Source organism: Acipenser ruthenus, chromosome 17 (assembly GCF_902713425.1).
Source record: "Acipenser ruthenus chromosome 17, fAciRut3.2 maternal haplotype, whole genome shotgun sequence".
NCBI lineage: Eukaryota > Metazoa > Chordata > Actinopteri > Acipenseriformes > Acipenseridae > Acipenser > Acipenser ruthenus.
The window spans coordinates 25,343,377-25,361,854 of NC_081205.1; the positions used below are offsets into that span (position 1 = coordinate 25,343,377).

At 34.7% G+C, this 18,478-nt stretch overlaps 1 protein-coding gene across 9 annotated transcripts in view; it reads right to left on the bottom strand.

The window, feature by feature from the left end:
• Nucleotides 1–3,784: 3,784 nt before the first annotated feature.
• atp11b (ATPase phospholipid transporting 11B) overlaps nucleotides 3,785–18,478 on the bottom strand; it is a 33,874-nt gene continuing 19,180 nt past the window's right edge. For 3 of the 9 annotated variants that reach the window (XM_058990227.1, XM_058990234.1, XM_058990233.1), the window contains 10 exons: nucleotides 18,120–18,265; nucleotides 17,882–17,941; nucleotides 15,726–15,853; nucleotides 15,178–15,316; nucleotides 14,537–14,560; nucleotides 13,977–14,042; nucleotides 13,520–13,623; nucleotides 13,044–13,209; nucleotides 8,100–8,233; nucleotides 3,785–5,726 (listed from right to left, as the gene is read on the bottom strand). In XM_058990227.1, coding sequence (XP_058846210.1) covers nucleotides 5,645–5,726; nucleotides 8,100–8,233; nucleotides 13,044–13,209; nucleotides 13,520–13,623; nucleotides 13,977–14,042; nucleotides 14,537–14,560; nucleotides 15,178–15,316; nucleotides 15,726–15,853; nucleotides 17,882–17,941; nucleotides 18,120–18,265 — 1,049 coding nt within the window. In that variant the 3' untranslated portion in view covers nucleotides 3,785–5,644. Of the gene's footprint in view, nucleotides 5,727–8,099; nucleotides 8,234–9,641; nucleotides 10,273–11,441; nucleotides 11,528–13,043; nucleotides 13,210–13,519; nucleotides 13,624–13,976; nucleotides 14,043–14,536; nucleotides 14,561–15,177; nucleotides 15,317–15,725; nucleotides 15,854–17,881; nucleotides 17,942–18,119; nucleotides 18,266–18,478 lie in introns of those variants that run through there. The other 6 variants (XM_058990228.1, XM_058990230.1, XM_058990232.1 and 3 more) reach the window with 6 other exon arrangements.

Sequence of the window (18,478 nt, forward strand, 5' to 3'; positions counted from 1 at the left end):
AAGAAAAATTCCACCAGGGTTTTTGGATGACAGAATGAAAGGATGTTTACAAAACCTAAACTCATTAATGTGTCAGTTCTACTCGATCATTAATAGAAATATTCAGAGTGCTACTGTATTATTATAATTACTATGTAATTATAAAATAAAAATGATTGAAGGTTGAAATCTTTGCTACAAGCAGGAAAATTTATGTTATTCTGATATTCCAAAGTGTGAGTACAAGAAACAATTTGGTAAAGACTGGTGATAGATACAAGATTAAGAAAATACGTGATGGTCGATTTGACTAGGGCTCCATCTTTGAAACTTAAAATCAGAAATATTTTTTAACCATTGTTTTGGTGACATTTACTTTTGTCCATGTACACACACACACACATATATATATATATATATATATATATATATATATATATATATATATATATATATATATATATATATAAAAATAAATAAATTTCAGTATTTGTGTGAGATTGTACAAATCTAGCTGGTTGCTGCAATTTTACTTTAGGTTCTCCTTATCACAGTGCTTTGAATTCATCGTCTATTTATATTTGGTTAAATGTATTTTAGAAAAATGGGGGAAGGGGCAGTTCATTTTCAGGATACTTCACACAAAAAAGGTTCAGATATTACTTCACTACTTCTAAACATCTGGTGTTGCCAAGCATTACATAACTGTATTAACACTTGATAACATTTATTTTAATGAGGGAAATCTGAAACTGTACAACTGGCATAGTAATATTTTTTTAAATATCTGGGATTTTAAAATTATTCCATTGAATTTGGTATGGCAAAATCAAGCTGTACATTAGTAAAATGGAATAAATGTAATCCTTTGCTTATTTTTCAAACCTGTAAACATATTCATACAAAATTAGTCAGTACTTCAAATGAAGCAATAAAACTCAAGACTCTTTGCAGTGAACTGAAGCCTCTTCTGAATGTTTTTGTTATTTGGTTTAGTTCTTGATTTCTTTTCCATCTAATACTGAAATTCTGTGGCTTGTTGATATTGTATTGAAAATAAGTGAACAATGCAAAAATATGGGCTTTAAAAATGTCTTTGTAAGTTATTGTGTCATTAAGTGTTTGTTTTTGGAAACGTGGTGATAATCAGTCTTTTTTTTAATTGGCCAATCTGTAATTTAACATTAGAAAAACATCTAGGGCCAGATTTCAAAAGATTGTGATTTTTTTTCTTTCTCTAAAAGCCATTATCTTCAAATTGTCTTGTGTAATTTTTTTCTTTTAAGGGAAAAACTAATAAAAAATAGCTTAAGACCTCTAGTCCTTTAATTGTCTAGTTTATTTAGGGCTTGTTCATTTAAATTTTGCGTTTTTCCTTTCTGAAAAGTGCTAACGACGCTCCAGTAAATAGCCCTTGATGTTTATTAATAGGGCTTTAATGTCTACCAGCCATTTTTCTTTTACAAATAAATGGAGCAAGCTCTTGAGCACATTTTAGTAAATCTGGCCCTTTGAGTGGATTTTGTCTAGAAATGAAACTGATTGCATTTGTTTACAATGCCTTTACAGAACAGGATATAAATATTGTCATGTTTTGGCTTATAAAACCACGCTTAACAGTTGGTATTTTATTGTATTGTAAAAACACACATTAAAGATGAAGAAATATATTGCTCCTCTGTAAAACAGTGCTGTCAAGTTTCCTGATCAGATGTCATCAGACTTGACCTGGTACTGTTATTTAACAAGTTTGGGAAAAGACAAGCGGAGGACACCCCATAACCACAGAAAGGACAGATGACTGTCTTGGTGGCAGTTTAATATGCTGCGCTCACATGTACATCATGCTTTTTATCACTATGTTATTAGTATTGAATGTCATGTTTAGTATCCAATTAGATGTGTGCTCGACCATTCTCTGTTGCTGTTTCAGATCAGATAATTATTTACCATGCTTGCCAACTATTCTTTTTTATTTTATTTTAAGGTAGTGCAGTGGTTTTAGAGATGATGACCAGGGGAAAGCAACTACCCTTTCAGAGGGGACAGAAATTACAGCTGTGGTATTTTTTATCAAACCACCTCACTTCAGAAATTCAGTTTTAGAAATGTTTGATTTTTTTTTTTTTTTTTTTTTTTTTTTTTTTTCTGCTAGAATAGTTAAGCAAGGTAAATAAAGAATAATCTAAGCAGAAATAACATGTCTAATAGGTTTCTCAGCAGGTAAGGAAATTGATTGTTATGAAAATGTAGTTGCATAAATGATCCTTTTAATTGTTGCTTAATGTTTGCTCTAGATGTGCAGGGTGTTTCCTTTCAAACAATAAGGATACTGCAGCATTCACAGAATAGAGAGATTTTGTTTGGTGTCTTCAATTTCCAAAATGTCGATTGCTGTATAAGTGCGTAGAGACACATTATTCATTATGTTCGTCGAATGTGACACTTACGAAAGAGGCACATTTAATTGTTCAGATTTGTGTGTTTTTCATTTTTTTTGTACTAATTTGAATGATTGTTATTGGTTCAGGTGCATTCTTGTAGTTTTTTTACTCAATGTAAAATTGTGATGTCAATTTAGTTTACAATATATCACAAGTACACTTTTCAGTGGAAGACAGAAAAGTGACGACATCCTGATTTAGACCAGAATGAAGAACTTTAATTTTGGACCTTGATGCAACTTATTGTTATTTTAAATCAAACTAAAAACTTTTTTGCCAGGAATTGTGTGGTTTTTCAAAAACATAAATTGAGGAAGAATTGTGTTGTCAGTGCAACCTGTAGGCTATTACAAATCTGATCTATTTTATAGAATAAGGGATCTACATGACATTATGTAAAGTACATAACAGAGCTGGGTAATCTCAGAGCCTTAATCATGTAAAACATCATGCTAACACTATTCCTATGAAGATTGGAGCTTTACTGAAGATTTAAATATAAATAAACAAAACAAACTTTTTAGCTATCTGCATATACACTGAGGAGGATGACCAAAAAGAATGTCAAATGGACAGATTTCAGATGTGTGTTTTGAGTGCTTCAAATGTTGTCTATTAGTCTAGGTATGTTCAGGGCATAGGACTCTTGCTCAGAGGTATGGTGCCCCCTCCCTCCTCTTCAGACTTTGCTTTGTGCCCTTCATTTTATATTCTTATGCTATAAACCTCAAACTGTGTACAACTCTGATGAGGTGTACACAGAGAAACTAATGTATGCATAGTGTATGGGTGTTCCAGTATCTGAGGTGGAAAAGCAAAATGCTACATATCTATAGGATGGGGAATTTCGAAGAGTGTAGGTTGGGTGGTGACTGCAATGAGGCTGTACATAATGGGCCCTATTTTCAATGAAATATGAAATACCTCTGCATACAAGATAATTTTTTGTGTACCACCTTTATGAAATCCAACATAATCTAAAGTATAGGGGAGTCTAATACTTTAAATGTTAAATTACCTAACAAGGAACCTACTGTATTTTAATTTAAACAGCTGTAAATAGAGTACTACATGTTTAGTATCAACAAAATATAATTGTGATGACATACTCTTCTACAAAATAACTTGAATCTGCAAATGTGCAGGAATGCTATCTGCAGTTCTGAAAATATACCTCCAAAAGCACTACTTAACCAGAGTAGCATGTCCTGATCACAATGGCCTATAAAGTCATTCTAGTTGAGATTTAACATGAGCAGCAAATAACACTGAAAAAAACGTATTTGTTCATTTTGTTTTATTCCGTAAATATAATTGATCTCATAAACATAAGCAATAAAACAGCTTCACTGACAGAACTGTACAAATTAACAAACTGCATCAACTTTTATTGAAAATGGACAATAAAAACACAAAAGTCAGACATTACATCAGAAGCAGACAGTGCCCGAGGTCCAAAATTCTTTATACCCACAATTCTTATTGCTAACAAAATATCTTTCAGCGTACTGCTTTTCAATAAAAATAATCTTTAGCAAAAATATTTGTTTTAAAGTGGAGAAGGCTGCTAAACTTTATTAGCTGATTTTTAAAACTAGTTACCGGTACATGAAACCTGAACATTCATTCTAAACAACCAGGATTTTGTTTTTCAAAGAATTCCACACAATGTACCAAGTACGGCACTAAGTTATATACATTAAATTAATATTAACAAATGCTGTACAACCAGGGCAACACATTTTGTCAGTGATAAATAGAAGCAAACCCATGGCTGGATATCACACCTTTATTCTACTGAGATTTGTATCATCATTCATAAAACACCCTTTATTTACATCAAAACAGTTTAATCTCAACCAACAGGCAGATTACATTACTTTATATTTCTTTTAATAGAAATTGGATTTTAACTTAATTCCCTTAAGCTTGAACTTCAAAAAGCATATGAAGAGAGATAAATATGATTCTAATGGATCAATGCTTTTGTTTGATATAAAAATCAATAGTACCCCTATAAATGATAAATAATCATACTGATGGGGTAAGAGGTAAAAATCACATTAGAAGCTGGTAAACCATACTACCTTAAAATGGAAGGGAGGGGGGATTTTAGCCACAATATGTAGGCTCTTTAGTATTTGCACATTCCTACTATTTGTGCATCCATAGTTAAAAAAGTTGCTTACATGACAAAAAATGCAGCAACACAATATGAATGTGTGGTTAGTCAAAAGAACAAAAAAACAAAGCTATGCAGGTAAACAATTTCTAAAGATGATATGAAAACAACAGATAATGCAATGGGTGGTCAAAAAAACAATAGGAAAAGAAACCAGCAAGAATAAAAACGTACAAGCCACATTCTCCAATTAAATCAAACTTATAAAACATACACACAACTTACTACTTGGCTTTGTGTTTACTGTATCAGAAAATACATACACAATGCTACTAAAATATTAAAGCAGGATGAATCCCATATAAAAGGAACCTGCATATCAAACATTACACACCAGTCGTCTTTATTTTTTATTTGCAGATCACCATATATGTTATCTTTAAAAAAAAATATGCATTTTAAAACTGGAGAACATGGCTTGAAAAGCTATAAAAAAAATTACAAAGTATAGCTATTACCAAAGGTTTTGCATCACCTAGATTTTTAGGATTGAGACAGAATTTTAAAAAAACAAACTATATGAACACAACTTAGATATTTTATTTAACATCATGTAATCAAAGAAACAACAAAATGATATCACAAGTGTGTACTGGAAGCCATAATAGTAGTACAGTATTTCAAAGCGGTATGCAATTCAATATGTTAACGTAACATTACTCAGCAGGTTTCATTAGCCTTTATGAAGCAAAATTACTCAATTCTATAGGGTGATGCAAAACCTTTACCCATAGCTAAACATTCAAAACGGTACAGTTGCAGTAATCAGTAAGCTATTAAAAGATGTGTCCATTTGTTTTCTCTTTGTGGAAAGAAAACTACAAGTGACTTCTACTGCAGTTTGATGAGCTCAGAAGGTGGTTTAACTAACTAACTAATATTGATGCCACTTTAATCTCCATAAATAAAAAGGTGAGTCAAATTGGTCAAAGCCAGGAAAGAAAAAAAAAAAAAAAAATGCATGTATGCTCATTTTTTAAATAACCAGAGCACTTAAATTATATATGACTCATTTAGCTGTGATAATGTCCTTGATACATTAGCAGGAAGTGGCCTCCATAGGTGAGAGTGTCAAGATGCTTCTGTCGTTGGAATTGAAGGGGTCCGGGTCACTCCAAAGTCTATAAGTAGTAATAAAAATGAACAAAACAAAAATGGTTGGGCAACTTAAAACTGGAAATAAGTATACTATGGAGAAATGTAGGATAGTACTAGCACACCTAATCCTGATTTATTCTCTACATACCAATCTACCCCCTATCTGGACCCTTTGCTGGAGAACCGCGATTTCCATTTGATTTAAATCTTAACGGAATGACAAATGTTTAGGTGCATGAGAGCCATCAATATTAAACTGTGATGGAGTGGAGGTAAGGAGAGGGTTGTTAATTCTCACATTGATTTAACACACACAGTCAATGCACTTACTGTAATATATCAAACATTAACTGTATTAAAATGTGTGTTATTGAGAATCGCAGTGTTTGAGTTGGAGACATAACCTGAATCAAGCTCAATATTTGTATGCTGGAAATAGTAGTCTTGATGATTCTTGGAAAAGTAATTCTGAATACCATTCTCACTTATGTGTTACATATTCAGTATCAGATGTAATTGGTCCAAGATACATACAATAGGAGGTGAAATATTTTTATTTAATGCAGTAATTTTTAAAAAAAAATAAACGCAGACTATCATTGTACACATCATATAAAAAGCTAAATATATGGCTTATTTTGATTTTGTTTTATAGGTTTGACACTTTTCTTTAAACATGTATCTACTTTCTAATGTAGAAAATATACAGTCCTGCAGTGTGTTTCTAGAGCCGTTTCAGGCAGCCCTTTTAGCTGACAAACACCTTTATTTTAACTGTGTGAAAAGGCACAAGGGACCATAAGCACTAGCACACTGGGAAATGTATTGAACACCAGTGCATCTACTAAGCTTGTGTTTCTTATCTAAGGACTACCAATTTAAAATTGGTACACTTCTAATAGGTATGTTTTCTTTTTACAGAAATCTTTGTTCTAAGATTGAAAGCATACGGCTTATAATACAACTCTGATAATAACCTGTATATAAGAATATTCTTGTTTGGTATGTATAAGAGATATTGATAGAAAACAAAGAAACAGTTCTGTATATTGTAACCGTTAAACAGTTGATATGTAATAATCTGGCATTCAGTTCCCTAAAGACCTATGCAGACATTTTTTTCCCTAGATCTCACAGGATATGACTCTGATAAGGAGTTCTGACTGAATCTTTTAACACATTTATCAAAGATTTAAAAAAAAAAAAAAAAAAATAGAACTGAATGTGCTGAAAATGAATCTGAAAGTGAGACAGGTCAGTATCCCCAGATACTTGTGATAACAGTACAGAATCCCAACAGGTTTAAACCAGTTAAATACGCAATACTCTGTAATTAAGACCACAATTGTACATTATATTCCAAATTCAGCACATGAATTTAGTCCTTTAAGTGTGTTTTGTTGTGAAAAACTTTAAAAGGATTACAATAATGTATAGATTATGTACTGTTGTAATTTCCAAAAACAAAACACCAGACCAGGTAAGAGAATAAGAGAATGGACCTCTGGACACTGTAGAAAAACACAGAAATAATGAACAAACTGAACACACAGCTTACAAAGAGCTCAAGGCAGCCCCATGCGAATCAAATACTTTGAAGATAGATCCCCAAAAGGCTTCAAGTGTATTTAAAACATTGCTAAAGATGCACAATTCCATTCAAAATATAATTATCAGGAAAGAAAAAGGAATGCTACATCTTTAACATCAAGAAGTAGCCCACAATGTGCAAAAGGTTTATATTTAATGTCACTGTAAATTCCACACTCCCAGAGCCAAACTGCAAGAAACATATTGCATCCCCAGAGTCATATCGGTGGTGCAATATCTTAGTCATAGTTGTTTGTTTTTTGGTGCCCGAGTTGACAAAAATATATATTTGACACAGAGCTTTAGGATTAGAGCTGGTTGATACAGAGTACAGAAAGAGGGGTTGACAAAGTGGATGTGTAATTGTACAGTAACAACAAACATTAAACCTTTTGCAGGACTCGAGATACAAAAAACCCATCAACCACACACAGAGAAAACCCATGCCTTCATCAGGACAGACAGTTTTGAAAGAAAATAAACATCAGATTAGATAGACAAGTGATAATCAAAAAGACACTGGCAGACAAACCAAGAAATCCCTATTTTATATACAACACAAGAAATACTGTACCATAGAGATTTTACAAACTAAGAACTGTTTTGAGTAAAACTAGAAATGACTGTGAAACCCATTCCATGTCCTGTATCCTCCAAAGCAATGCACTGCTCTTCTGATCAAAGAGAACCCAGGTTACCGGGCAGAATCTCTTAACTGGGTTTAGACAGCTACAGCTGCAGGTTCATCGCGTTCAAGTTTATAGGCGATGCGTCTGCAGCACAGAATACTGAGAGAAATTCCACACCTTCTAAGCCGCGATGGGTTGCATCGGCCCATCATTCTCTCCATAATTCTTCCCACTGGCGCACAAGCCGTCTCCCCGTCTGAGAAACAGCACATTGCGTCCAAGCAGTTGATGCCTTTATAGGTTTCGGTAAGCTGTGGGGTGAAAACCAGGTAAATATGAACATATTAGAGAGGATTCCTAACAGAAATTGAAGACCCCAGTGGGAAAAAAAAAAATGCGATACCATCCCAACGAGATTTAGGCAAAGCGGTTTGGAATCGACATCCAGGAAACAATGCTGTCTTACTTCATATTGTTCATATTGTTATTTGGACATTAACTTTTTTTCCCCATTAGGGCCTTTTAGTAGTGGGACAGTACTGAACCTTATTTATAAAGAATGTACTTCAAGTGGTACCCTGGTGCTCCAAGTGTTTAAAAATGAGTGCATCTTGTCTGTTCTGTTAAAGCAATCTTACAAATCAGTGTCAACAATTTACAGGGACCGTAAAACATATCAAATTCAAAAAATTAAATGGATAATCAAAACACTTATGTAAGAAAGCAGTGGGTTATGTCATGTAGTGGGGATGATCCTTCTTTGACCCTAAAAAAAAACCAAAAGCACCTTTACTGTTTTTGTAGCACGTCAGGTGTGATTACGGCACAAATACGATTAGTCACTTACCTGCTGTCATTTGAGTGGCAGATTGTCAGGGTGGAAAGTCAGCAACCACTGCAGAGCAGTTCGAACTATTCCAGGGTTTTATTACAAGCCAAGTTAGACTATCTAATTCGGCATGTAAGAAAAGCTGTATGGATTAAACTGTTGTCTAATGAGTCTTACTTGCATCCTGCAATCTGTCGTTGAATCTTTTAAATTGACACACCACTCCAACTTTAACAAGAGTATAAAAAAAAATCACCATAATTACAAAAACTAAACTAAAACAGCATTTCCTTCCAGAAGACTCTACACAAAAAGAAATAAGGCACTCGAGCAACAAATGAAAACTCACTGACTGTAAAGTATACTTCATCAAGTACTGAGAGCTGTATCTGATCTTCCCTTATAATTAATCCACTTGGTCCTAGTATTAAATATCACTTAACTGAGTTCAAAGATTGTTGTGTTCATATGTAAAAACAGTCCATTCTTGGAATCCATTACATCATTTTACTGTATTTTGAAAAAAGATTGTGTGCAAATCAAAACTGCAAACTGAAAAAGGAAAAGGCAAGCGCTCATTGCAGCATGCCTAAGAAATGATTTATGCTTTGCAAGCACACATTTCTGTGACAATCACTATGTAAAAACACACTGATGTTTTCTCAACTTTTAGTTTTTTAGTGTTTGCTATAAAACTAAAGCATTGAGGAAAAGCAATGATACTGTTTGTGTTGGTATTATTATTACAATCTATTCAGAAAATAATAATTTGAATTTAAATGCATCCAGTTTATTCTGCACTAGTCTGTGCAGACTTGGCTTCTGACAATAAAAGCTAAAGAAAGCCGATAGTTAAAGAAACATAAATACAAGACTGCAAAACTAAAAAGAAAAATGCAATTAAAATATATTTTATTGAAAAAGCACAGATATATAAAAAAAGAAAGCGCAAGATCCTCTATAACAGGTAACTTCTGAAAATATATTCATACACAATATGTAAATTATTTCTGATATCTACCTGGATAACCAAATTAAGAACATTTAATAAAAGTTGCTGCAGACAACTACATGTTCCTGTAATTGCATCACATTTCATGCTTTAAAAATTGCAATTAATAGGAATGTGTTGCATTTGTAAAATGTCTGTTGTATATAATGTTTGAGCAATAAAATGAAAGCCAGTTTAACATACTTGGTACTGAAGAACAAACAAAACAATAAAAGACCACAGGGATCACAATACAGACATCTCAACAAACATGCCAGCATTCTTATGACTTTCCCAAAGTCTGTCTACATAATCTTTTTATTTTCTTAAAACGGGTTGGAGTGTAGGGGGTGGTGGGATGGGAGTCCATGTGCGGACACACAAAGGTTTTGTGGGAGTACTACCTAGGGTTCGTTAGAATTGCCCTGCTGACTGGACGGATCAGCTAGCAGTTGCCAATTGTCCTCCCCTCTGTTCCTGCTTTCAGCAAAGTCATATTCTGAGCTGACTGAAATCTTATCCTCTTCCATCTAGAAGGACAGAAAAGTTGTAAATCTCAAAAACCACGACTTCCACAATAGGAGTGGTGCAGAAAGCTCCACTAATATCCTCTCTGCCAGGTATCCAAATTAGATTCTTTCTAAAAACATGCTTTGGATTCAGAAAAGCGCGTCAAATTGTGAGCAACGTGCAAATCATGCTCAGTGTCACAAGCAGCTTTCGTAGAAAGGGAAAAACACAGAACAAAAATAAATAAATAAATAAATAAATAAATAAATAGAGATTTGATATTTGAAGGAGATACGGACACACATAGGAAAGACAGAAGGGAAGTTGATGATTCAGCTTGGAAATGTTATTTTAATAATACAATTAATAAATACATAAGAAAGAATTATGCCCAATAGAATCTGTACAATGTCCAAAATGTAACTGGATTTAAAACCTTTTTTTTATTTTAGTCACTATTTCCTAGTCTCTGGATTTAAGAACTCCACATATATTGTAAGAGCTTTCTGCACACTGCATTTGGATCATTTGACTGTTCCTTGTGCATGCAAAATAATGCAGTACTCTTATTAGGAGCATGCTGCTACTAATTTACAAGTGCAACAATTGAAAAATCCTCCAGAACGCAGTTCTATAACTGACACAAATGTTGTTCAGACACCATATATTATATTTACTGCTTCTGTTTTTTTTTTTTTGGCTACCCCGTGATGCATTTTAAAATGGGACTTGTGATTCTCATTACTGTCACTTTGTGCAGTTTTTAGTCATTCATTTGAGTTATCACCAATAAATGCAAGTCCTAGTTTTGCACTGGATGCACTTAGTATTTAGTCTTTACGGATACAATATGTTGCACTTTATACTTGAAAGGCAATAGCCCTTCCTATTCAAATGCACCCAATTAGCATGCACAAAGCACATTTATTCCAATCATTTATAAAGTTGCTGATCAGTTATCAGTTCATGCTGCTTAATGAATTTGTTGTTTCCAGTATGTTAGCAAGCAGGGAAACACTGGAGGGTCACTGACTGAGACTAGTTTGATGCACCTTTAGCCTACATGCGAGCCAGCCTGGCTCCCTCCTCAACCTCATGCCCCCCTCTCTCTCCTCCTTTCCCTCCCTTGAATGCTGGTTCGTTTGTCTTCAACATGCACAAAGTTAAGTAACTGGCTCTCCTACTCTACCTAATTTTCCCCAGCTGATTCTTGGCCCTGGACAACGGCTGCAGAGCGATGAAGTCATCTCCTAAAGCAACTCTGTTGGAGTACATCTACAAAACGGACAGAAGAGGGATGGAATACACAGCAGGTAAGTAAAGGAAAGAGACCAGAACATATTTTACACACAAGACACAAACATAGACTGAGGTAGTTAGAAAGATCAAGAGTTCAATCTATTGTCAGAGGCTTGGTTTAGGTTAGTTTGTTACTTTCTTATTGAAAGGGTACAGTCAGAAGAGTAGATTTTGCACTAATGCTGAACTGTAGCATTGGTGAAACATGTAGATCTCATGAATCTGATATTGGTGATTGGGGAAGCTTGATAAATACAACTTTTAAAAAAAGAGGTGATGGGGGGGGGGGGGGGTGGGATCCTGACCTGCTACAAGTGTACATTCATTTTTAAATTGCTATAGGCCACAGCAGTCTGTTACACAAACCATTTACAGAACTTGGGATCAATCCAATAGCTTTCCATGTAAACAAGGCCTGGAATTCAGAGTCTTCTTTGAGTTTAAAGTTGCAGTTAGAGGTTATTTACAGTATTTTGGACTGTCATGAAGAGTAGCAACAAAACCCTCAGTCTGTCACCCTTTAGGTTTAGTGGTCGAGTACCCAGAGTAATAACTGGTACTATCAGCACTGCAGTAAAATATCAAAACAACAAAACAAGCAATGAACCACTGTCTACAAAGCATTTTTTGTTCAAGATCCACTTTAATGGTAGACAAACGCATTTTAAAAGCATCAGCACTTAGTAGTTATATTATTCCAACATCTAACCTCAAGAGGTAGGCAACATCATTTAACTTAGACTGTCACAGTGCGGAATACAAGTACTGTTAAAATGTTTTACATTATCATTCATATGTTAAGTATGAATACTATTTTTCCTTTCGGTTCAAGATTGAAACCACATAAAAATTCAATAATAATGAATACCGTGAACACTAGCAGTCTTTCAATACAAAACCAAAGCAACACAAACCATTAAATCGATCTTGGTTAATCTTGTTGAAAAACAGATCAACATATTTTTCCAAATAAGATAACCCTAACTTTTCATTGTAAAACACATATTTTTCTAAACCAACATTTTTGTAGATCACATGGTATGGCTAGATAACAAGATATTAATGACAACACTGAACCTGTGCCTGCACAGTTTACCAGAAAGAGAAACAACTAAACTTTGGAGGGTGTCTTTGCGTAAGCATGCATACTGCCATAGCTGCATATTAGGTCATGCTGGGCCATGCTTCAAAATATGAGTAGTGTTTGCATGCTTACAGTTCGGTGCAATCTGCAACACAATGTACTTTAGAGAACCATAATAATGAAAAAACATCAGGAACATGATTTCTCTAGCTTAAAGAATACATACATAAAATATGTTTATAGCTTTATTTTAGAAATAAGGAATGCTTAACCTTATATTTGTTTAAAAAAAAATTAAACACAACAACAAACTTTATTTTTTAAATAAAAAAATACATTTAAAGAATGAAGATACTGTACTGCATTCTAGATTACTGATGTGTATAGGAACGTCCAGCAGTGACTTACCTGTGCTTTCTGGGTGGTCGTTGGTTGAACATGTCTGTATAAAACCTTCTTTATGACATCAGGGAAAAGGCAGATAATGACTATGATGATAATGGCAAACCAGGCAGAACCACTAGACAGCAACTGAACGAAGACAAAATACATGTCCTGTGTGTGCAAAAATGGCCTAGGACAGAAACACAGGAAAAACTGTCACATTACAAGACTTTAACATTGCTGCTGCCCTCACACAAACAAACTGCTGCAATTGCCGACTTGTCGTAAGTAAATTGACCTTCTTATTTTACACGTCTATGTATATTGAAATCAATATAAAACTTTTCATAGCTATTTGAGGCTTTAAATGTGTTTACACATATACTGCAAATAAACGATCAATGTGTGCCGAGAAAACGGGTATTAACTTTTATTCTTTGACATCACTTAGAATTTAAATTCTACAGTACAAATCAAATAATGCAGCATGGACAACTTACCAAATGATTCCTCCATAAAATAAGGAGAATATGAAATAAAATGCTATGGACCCCCACGTCACAAAGTGGTTCATCCACGTCCAGAAATGTGTCTCTAGAGCTAGCTGTAAAAAAAACAAAACACATTTATATCTATTTTCTAAATGTTTTATTTGTTTTTACCACATGCCAATATATTTCTAGGCACACAGACATTTAAATCGAAAAAAAAGAACACGTATGCAAATGCGCTTACTTTTTAAGGAACTCTTCTATAAAATGCATAACACAGGATACTGAATGTGTTTATAACAAAAGCTGATAAACAGCAGATGCTGGCAACCACTTTCCAATACATTGTTGACGCACATGACAACCAGCTGTTACAACTTCCTGAAAATACGATGATACATGCAAAATATAAATGAGTATACAACAGAGAAAGCTTTTTTAGTAGTTTTAGTATGCAGCAAATTACCTTTAATGTTACCGTAATGACCATAACTGTGAAGACCAAGGTGCCAAATGTCCAGTTGCCAAACATCTAAATGTGAAAAACAACGGTTTTAAAATACAGAAAAAGATACTGATACCAGTTTACTGATTGTGCTGACTGTTTGCCAGGCTCTTTAGTGTGTGTTGTTTCTACCTCAAGTTGTTTAATAGGCACACATTGTATATGCATTTCTTAATGCTACTGTATATGCAGGACGGTAGTATTTTACTGTACAAAGTGTGCAGCATACTTTAGCCTAGTATGGTGTCTTTGCAAGTGTAGCACTCAATACCAGAGGTGCATGTTATATACAAGGGATGTAACCCCAACTCTATTTATTAGTATGCAATACAAAACACAGAAGTTATGTATTGCTTTTTATAAATAATACTCCCTACCCTTTCACCATTATGTTTTGAGGTTTTTTTTTCCCAAATATATTCTAGTCATGTGAAAGTGAGAGCAGATTGAAAAACACTATATGCAAACAAATCATATAGGTGAATATAGCACCAGATATAACTAATACAGTCAACTCTTACCAGTTGCCTGTTAGCTTTCAAAATCTGAAGACATGCACAGCAGGAAAGAGGAGAAAAGGAAAAGAAAATGTAGAACAAAAAAAAAAAAAAAAAAAAGTGAATGCATTAGATTGTACAATGAAAGTAGAGATTCGCTGTTGTCAAAGCCCCTGATACTGGTCATATCCCCTTTCCCAAATTTAACAAGAATACAACTTTTGACTGTGGGAGGTGTTGACAAGAGTGGATCTCAGAGTGTTTCTGCCCATACACCTGAAGCAAAATCTCTGACTACACAGAGCACCTCTTAACGGTTTAAAAAATGTCCTTCTGTTGAGTTGATTACCTTGAGATACATTGTATTTAAAACAATATTCAGCAAACCCTACATTGCAAATTTACTTAAACACATTTAAAAAAAAAAGTCATGCAGTAAATATACCACATGTTTTATTTATTATGGTTACATTTTCCCATCCTCTGTTCCTTATTACAATTTAAGGTAACTTCACAAACTTTTATTTATTGAAGTTCCGGTTGGATCTTTTTAAAATAAAACGTTGAATCTAATAAGATGCTCTGCATAAAGTCCTAGTCTGTATCAGAGATAAATGCAAATAAAAACATGCAAAAATAATCGAAAGTAAACTTAAAGTCTCTACCTTTCCATTTCCCATTAATGAGGTGTCTTCTCCCATTAAAAGGTATGAACCGAAAAAGAACACCAAGGCATGAGAGAATCCTAGTAATGTCCAATACAAAAAGGATTTGAAAGACAAGAGGGAATTTTTGCTTATGTCTCTGTGGGATTAGAAAAAGGAAAAAAGGTTGTCTTGTAAGCATGTATTTAATATGGTCACGTCAGAACTTTAACTAAATAAAATAGTCATTTAGAAGTGTAATTACAAATACATATAATATATTAAACACAAGCGTGGTCTAGAATAGCATAAGGTCAGTTCTGGTGTCAAGCAAAATGCTGCTCTAAGCAATTAATAAGCTTGTGTCTTCCTTCTCACTTGCCCTTTTAAAAAGGAATTTAATATTATGTGCATTCAAGAACACCTTCACCTCTGCCACTGTGATCTCTGAAAGCAAAGTGGAGGTCAAGTGCCTTCATTAACCTGATTTATGTAATACTTATGTGCTCTGTAGTATTTGAATCGAGTGAAAAAAGATCAATAAAAAAAAAGACTGACTGGAAAAATACCTGTAAAGAGCAGGTTTGCTTTGTAACACATGGGGGTGCACCAGCTGTTCAAAGAGACTGTACACCAGAATGGGCAGGGATGTGAAAGAGATGTTGTACAGTGTAAGGTATACACTGTCATACAGCGTCTGGCGGAGAGAGAAATACATATTTTCATAAAAACCCCTTTGACAGGACATTTGGAATGGTTTATCTAGATGCCAGCATGGTAATGTTGTTGGTAATAGAAACATCAACACACACTGTAACCCGGGTGTTTGTAGTTACTGGGTAAACAAGTATGTTATTAACACACATCCCCCATCACGACTGTAGTGTCAAATGTACAGTACTGTGCAAAAGTTTTAGGCAGGTGTGAAAAAATGCTGTAAAGTAAGAATGCTTTCAAAAATAGACATGTTAATAGTTTATATTTATCAATTAACAAAATGCAAAGTTAGTGAACAAAAGAAAAATCTACATCAATCAATATTTGGTGTCACCACTCTTTGCCTTCAAAACAGCATCAATTGTTCTAGGTACACTTGCACACAGTTTTTGAAGGAACTCGGCAGGTAGGTTGGCACAAACATCTTGGAGAACTAACCACAGTTCTTCTGTGGATTTAGGCAGACTCAGTTACTTCTCTCTCTTCATGTAATCCCAGACAGACTCAATGATGTTGAGATCAGGGCTCTGTGGGGGCCATACCATCACTTCTTTACGCTGAAGATAGTTCTTAATGACTTTCGCTGTATGTTTGGGGTCGTTGTCATGCTGCAGAATAAATTTGGGGCCAATCAGATGCCTCCCTGATGGTATTGCATGATGGATAAGTATCTGCCTGTACTTCTCAGCATTGAGGAGACCATTAATTCTGACCAAATCCCCAACTCCATTTGCAAAAATGCAGCCCCAAACTTGCAAGGAACTTCCACCATGCTTCACTGTTGCCTGCAGACACTCATTCGTGTACCGCTCTCCAGCCCTTCGGCGAACAAACTGCCTTCTGCTACAGCCAAATATTTCAAATTCTGACTCATCAGTCCAGAGCACCTGCTGCCATTTTTCTGCACCCCAGTTCCTGTGTTTTCGTGCATAGTTGAGTCACTTGGCCTTGTTTCCACGTCGGAGGTATGGCTTTTTGGCCGCAAGTCTTCCATGAAGGCCACTTCTGACTAGACTTCTCCGGACAGTAGATGGGTGTACCAGGGTCCCACTGTTTTCTGCCAATTCTGAGCTGATGGCACTGCTGGACATCTTCTGATTGTGAAGGGAAGTAAGCATGATGTGTCTTTCATCTGCTGCAGTAAGTTTCCTTGGCCGACCACTGCGTCTACGGTCCTCAACGTTGCCCGTTTCTTTGTGCTTCTTCAAAAGAGCTTGGACAGCACATCTGGAAACCCGTCTGCCTTGAAATTTCTGCCTGGGAGAGACCTTGCTGATGCAGTATAACTACCTTGTGTCTTGTTGCTGTGCTCAGTCTTGCCATGGTGTATGACTTTTGACAGTAAACTGTCTTCAGCAACCTCACCTTGTTAGCCGAGTTTGGCTGTTCCTCACCCAGTTTTATTCCTCCTACACAGCTGTTTCTGTTTCAGTTAATGACTGTATTTCAACCTACATATTGAATAGATGATCATTAGCACCTGTTTGGTATAATTGTTTAATCATACACCTGACTATATGCCTACAAAATCCCTGACTTTGTGCAAGTGTACCTAGAAGAATTGATGCTGTTTTGAAAGCAAAGGGTGGTCACACCAAATATGGATTTGATTTAGATTTTTCTTCTGTTCACTCACTTTGCATTTAGTTAATTGATAAATATAATCTATTAACATGTCTATTTTTGAAAGCATTCTTACTTTACAGCATTTTTTCACACCTGCCTAAAACTTTTGCACAGTACTGTACATGTAAAAATGAAAGTGCTACAGCCAGACAAGCAGATTCCTACACCCAGGTTCTGATATCCTTAATACCTTGAGCCAAATGATGTCCTAACCAAGTTCAATCAGTGGATGAGTGGTTCTCAAGATACTGTGAAACTTGAAAGTGCATCAGACGCTTCAACCATACCCCCCTCATTGGGGGATCATTTATAACTGGCATTGCAAATAAAAAAAAAACACTCACAAATAAAAGAATAAAAACAAATGCAAAATAATACTTACTTGTTGTGAAAACAGACAGACGAACTGGTATAAAAACTGGGGTGTGATAAAACACACATTCTAAAAAAAAAGAAAGATAAAATGCCATTTAGAGACAGAGGGGAATTCTGCCTAAAATTGTAAAATATTTAATTTCTAGACAAATTAATTTATAAAACTGCACCTAATTAAAAATACTGCATTGTTCAAATTAATTCCATTAAAATACAAACCTTTAAAAGTAACGCACACAACCTACCTTGTAGAAAAAGTACTGTACAAGATTTGCTATTCTAATATAGTAGAAGTGACCATGGACCAGCAGTAACTTTGAGAGGAATCTAAATCTTGCAATTGCATAGTCACTGTTTCTGACAGCTTGCCTTCCCTCTTTACCCATGATCCCTCAAAAACAAAAACAACATAATTATTTTCAGTGAGGAAGTCGAAATATTTATTATTCAATGGTGAATTTTATTTTAGCGATTTAAGGTTATTTAAAAGTTTCGCAATGTAAAAAAAATAAAATTAATAATATAAACAATTCCTGTTGTTTAGGAACAATGATAGGAATCAATGACTTAATTATGGGAACTGCAAATAATTTACTTTTAGCGA